The 4855-nt window shown below is 35.4% G+C and overlaps 1 protein-coding gene across 6 annotated transcripts in view; it reads left to right on the forward strand.

The window, feature by feature from the left end:
• LOC107713496 (macrophage-stimulating protein receptor-like) overlaps positions 1-4849 on the forward strand; it is a 20951-nt gene extending 16102 nt beyond the window's left edge. For all 6 annotated transcript variants that reach the window (XM_016519010.1, XM_016519015.1, XM_016519011.1 and 3 more), the window contains exons 18-21: positions 2457-2566; positions 2717-2882; positions 3015-3151; positions 3651-4849. In XM_016519010.1, the coding sequence (XP_016374496.1) occupies positions 2457-2566; positions 2717-2882; positions 3015-3151; positions 3651-3861 (624 nt within the window). In that variant the 3' untranslated portion in view covers positions 3862-4849. The remainder of the gene's footprint in view (positions 1-2456; positions 2567-2716; positions 2883-3014; positions 3152-3650) is intronic.
• Positions 4850-4855: the final 6 nt, after the last annotated feature.

Here is a 4855-nt window from a genome sequence, read left to right on the forward strand (position 1 = left end):
TGTCACGGCGCGGTAAAGGAACACACCGTGTAAACAGGGGTCTGGGTCCAAGTGCAGGCTTTTATTAACTAAAACAGAAAACAAACAGAGCTAAGACTCTGACACACATGCTTGAAACAGAAAACGGACTCTGACACAATACGGCCACGTAGAGCTTGCATCAGTCCCGTAACAACACTTATCACAACTAATAATCCGCCCAGAGAGGCGTGGGGAAGGCGTATAAATAGCCCTCAGGATGGGCAACAGCTGTGTGTGTGTGAGTGTGTGCACAGGTGTGTGGAGTCAAGGTAACGGAGTCCGGGAGGATGGGAAGTGGCGACCTCTGGTGGTGAGAGGGAGAACACCAGACCCAGACCCCTGACAATAATAACATGATTTTTAATTTTTAATAGATACTGCTACGGACTCTTAAAATCACAAGACCAGTCTTTTCATATATGCTGTTTTCTGTAGATTCATGAATTTGTAGCACACCTGCTATCCAATAATCGCAATAAGCTTTGTTACTTTGAATATGAAAGAAAGTCTCAGCTTTAAAATTGTCAATTTTATCACACGATCCAATCATCTTTTCCTACATACTAGGGATGTAACGGTATGAAAATTTCATATCACGATTATAGTGATCAAAGTTATCACGGTTATCAATATTATCATGGTTTTGTTAAAATTTGATTAAAATGTTCAAAAAGAACTAATACACACACTGAAAACATTTCAATAACTTTTATATTTGAAAATCAACAAACAACAAATACAATTAGCAGCTATATGCACTTTTTTTAGCATAAACATTAAATTAACATTAACATGAAGCCCTAATAATAATAATAATAATAATAAATCACTTATATATATATATATATATTTCTGTTTGTGATCATGTGATCTTCGGTTAGGAGATCTTGTGATGCTTTTTAAAGCAAAGTTGGGGTTGATTTCGAGTTCACATACAAACATAAGTAGAATGGGCTAATTAAATTTGTCTATTTTAATGTAAGACAACATATTTTTCGTCAGTGATAGAAATATGATTTAAGACGGTAGTGTAAGCAAGTTTAGTTTGAAAACGTTTAATAGTAAATAAGACACAATTAGACAATATTTTAATAAAATTATAATAATAATAATAAATATTTATTTGCAACAACTGATGGAGTACTGAATGCTGCACGCACGCGCAGCGTTGTCAAGGTAACATTTGGTCAGTCATTCCCTTCGCCAAGGGAGTTTCAAACGCTTATACGAGACAGTAATGCCCTGCACCCTTCCAAGAACACACTTCAAGGGCTCTGCCCTTCGAAGGGAGTAGGGCATAGGGATGCTCACTTCTGTTTGGAATTCGCCCCATGTCTCTTGTATCACCGCAGAGGCTCAGCGCGCTCTCTCTCGTTTCATTCAAATGCAGCTTGCCGTCTTGCGTCTCAGTTTTTGATTGTATTGAAAATGAAATTAGAGGAATTTAGTATTAATACTACTATAATTTTGCTTTAGTGATCATATTGTCCTGACTATTGTTTTGTACACTGTTCATAATGGATTTATAAACGGGTAATATTTTAAAACATTAATCTCAATTCAATATTTCATGTCTCCGTATTTATATATTATTATAGGTAAACAAAAAAAATCTGTTTAATAAGTTAACTATGAATATACAATACATTATCCCTTAAATGTCAACCTTAATAGTTTGAACGTTCGTTCTTTTGGCTCAAAGCCACTTGCTGGGAACTTTTCTTCGCGGAAGCTTTGCGTTAATTACAAGTGAGATAACGAAATATTTAATCTCTAATCAATATTTTTTGTCCAATTATTTGCCCAGTTAGTTTTGGTATTGAGGTAAAAGTTACCTTGCATTCGCTAAAGTGGGTGGTGGTCACGAAGATGACGGAGCAAATTTGATGCGTTTCCCCCTTTTGCAGATTTTATCATGATTTATCGTAAAACCGGTAATCGTTACATCCCTACTACATACTACTAGTTATAGCACAAAATAAAAATGAATGAAACAGTACAAAACAGAACGAGTTAGTATTTGAAATATATCATGTCTCAAATAATTGCTCAAGCAATGTTTTAATCACAAAAAAATGCATCAATAAAACAGCTTGTGAACAATGTCACGTAATGTTACATTTACCTCATGTAAGACATTCTGTGACCATAGATAGCCCTCAAGAGCAGCATTTTGCTAAATATATGCACTATTTTACATATTCATTTCATTTAAAGTTAAAAATTTTGATTAATTCATTGATAATATATCAATTAAAAAATTACATTTATTTTCAGTTTTGGATTCAGTTTTCAGTCAAGTGCATCCTGAATTTTTGTCCCTGCATTTTTATTTCAGTGCATTACTAATTTTAACATTTTAATCTAGGTAAAATCATGTAAACTTACTAAACATTTGCATTGAAATGTTGTAAAAATATATCCTTCGTGTTCAGAATCCCACAGTGAAAGACCTGATTGGCTTTGGGCTTCAAGTTGCCAAAGGAATGGAGTATCTCGCAAACAAAAAATTTGTGCACAGAGACCTTGCTGCACGTAACTGCATGTAAGTAAGAGGCAACCTGAATTTTCATAATTCATCTGGTAATGTATGCATACACCAAAATGTAACAAACAGCTGTTTTGTTGTCTTATCGAAGTACAGTGTGTATAGACACAACATATCTAACAAATGTAATGAAACTGCTTTTCCTAGGCTGGATGAGTCGTTTACAGTGAAGGTGGCTGACTTTGGAATGGCACGTGACGTCTATGATAAGGAATACTACAGCGTCAAGGACAGCAAGAAAGCAAAGCTGCCAGTCAAATGGATGGCTTTAGAAAGCCTGCAGACACAGAAATTCACCACCAAATCAGATGTGGTAAGTTTAAATATGGAAAATCCTTTCAAAACATTTCAAGAATAACGGTATGTATCCAATAGAGGAATTTCTATTTCAGCAGCTAGGTATGATTCTACATTCTATATGTAACATGTATTTTATTCCCTCTAGTGGTCTTTCGGAGTGTTGATGTGGGAGCTGATGACGAGAGGGGCCAGTCCGTATCCTGATGTGGACCCTTATGACATTACAACATATCTAATGCAGGGCCGTCGACTGCTACAGCCACAATACTGCTTGGATTCCCTGTATGATTTTTTATATTTACCTGCCTTTTATTTGTGAAGGGGTCATATCATGAAGAATCAAATTATCTTTGGCTTTTTAATATTTATGTTATGAAAATATGTGTTTTAAAGTGTCTTTTTTATTGATGTAACTGTCCACATTTACATGTCAGCAACACCTATTTTGCATTCAGAAAATCACAAATCAAGTAGTAAAGCAGGATAAATATATTATTAATGTTGTTGTTGTCAAAATATTAAATTAAACAGTCTTGAGAAAGTATATACTTTTTGGATGGAAAACTTTTACTGACATTATAAGTAGATCACAAGAAAGAAAAAAACTAAATAACTGAATATAATAATAATAATAATAAACAATATGATCCCTTTAAAAACATTTTTTAGAAACAGCTGTGAAAACCCAACAGAAACACTTAGATTTACATATAGCTTCATAATTGGCTATAGACTAAAAGACCATAAAGAATAATGAATCATTTTGGATTCTGTATTATAGGTGGTCCATCATGCTGCAGTGCTGGAATCCTGAGCTTGAGAAGAGACCAAGTTTCCCTAGTCTCGTGAAAGTCATTCAAGACATCCACTACAGCCTAGAGGGGGAACATTACGTCAACCTCCAGATCACCTATGTGAATCTGGACCAGCCCCGGCCCTACCACCCACTCTCTCCGGCCCCACCTTCTTCTGAACATTCAGACCAGTCCTGACCCTGGTCTCAAATGAAATAAGCCTGAGCTGCGTTCATCCTGTGGATTCAGCGGCTCATATGGTCCTGTGAAGTGTGGGAACCTAAAAGCATGCACTGAAGATGATCTGCTGTATTTGGAGAATCCCAATGTGTGTCAAACTGAATGTACATTCCTTGTGTGTGATGGTCATGCAGCATGCTTTTGTGACGTTTGTGCATGGTGTTAGTTGCATGGCCAAACTGGTGTCACATCTTTGGGATTTTAACATTTTTGGCGGCAAGTGCACTTTTCAAATGAATTTTAAATGTTAAACTTTTTTTTTAAATAAATGCAAGAATGTTGTTTTTATACTTTGATGACAACTGAATGACAACTGAAAATCATTTGTTATTGCTCATACTATAGTATAACACTGTGTTCTATCCAGGTACAAAGCGGCAAAATTCCAGTGACCAAACCATTTTTATGTCCACTCTGCCAGTGAAAATGTCACCCTCTCTTAGTCAGTGTTTGATGTTTAATATACATGGGGAGTAGGTTTTGGTCCAATAGGCTTTTAGTGGGAGCAGGGCTACCAGCACATTGCTGCAGAAATATAAACCAAGTGATTTACACAATGTAACAATGTAAGAGATAGCTTTTGTCATGTTGTGCCTGGTTAGGACACGTGGTTTCTTAAAGGCTGTGTGACAAAGAGTGATATAATTACTTGAAAAATGGTTTGATCAGTTTCATTTTACCTTTTTCCCAATGTAAATAAAGAGTTAAAAAACCAAGGTCTGAATTTGACATGATCAATGAGCAGTTGACAAGCTGCTTGATATCATGATGTCAAGCAGTGATGTAATACACCATCTAAAACTAATTTAAACTGTATTTTCAAATGATTACGTAATTATGTGAATAATTGAGGATAATGTACCAGCAAAATCTACAAGTAAGTTATGATTTTATTTTCATTGTAGAAATTTTAAATGCGATGATTTTTTGCATATGCCAGCTGGTGCACAAG

This window comes from Sinocyclocheilus rhinocerous, unplaced genomic scaffold, assembly GCF_001515625.1.
Source record: "Sinocyclocheilus rhinocerous isolate Xijiao unplaced genomic scaffold, SAMN03320098_v1.1 scaffold57, whole genome shotgun sequence".
Taxonomy (NCBI): domain Eukaryota; kingdom Metazoa; phylum Chordata; class Actinopteri; order Cypriniformes; family Cyprinidae; genus Sinocyclocheilus; species Sinocyclocheilus rhinocerous.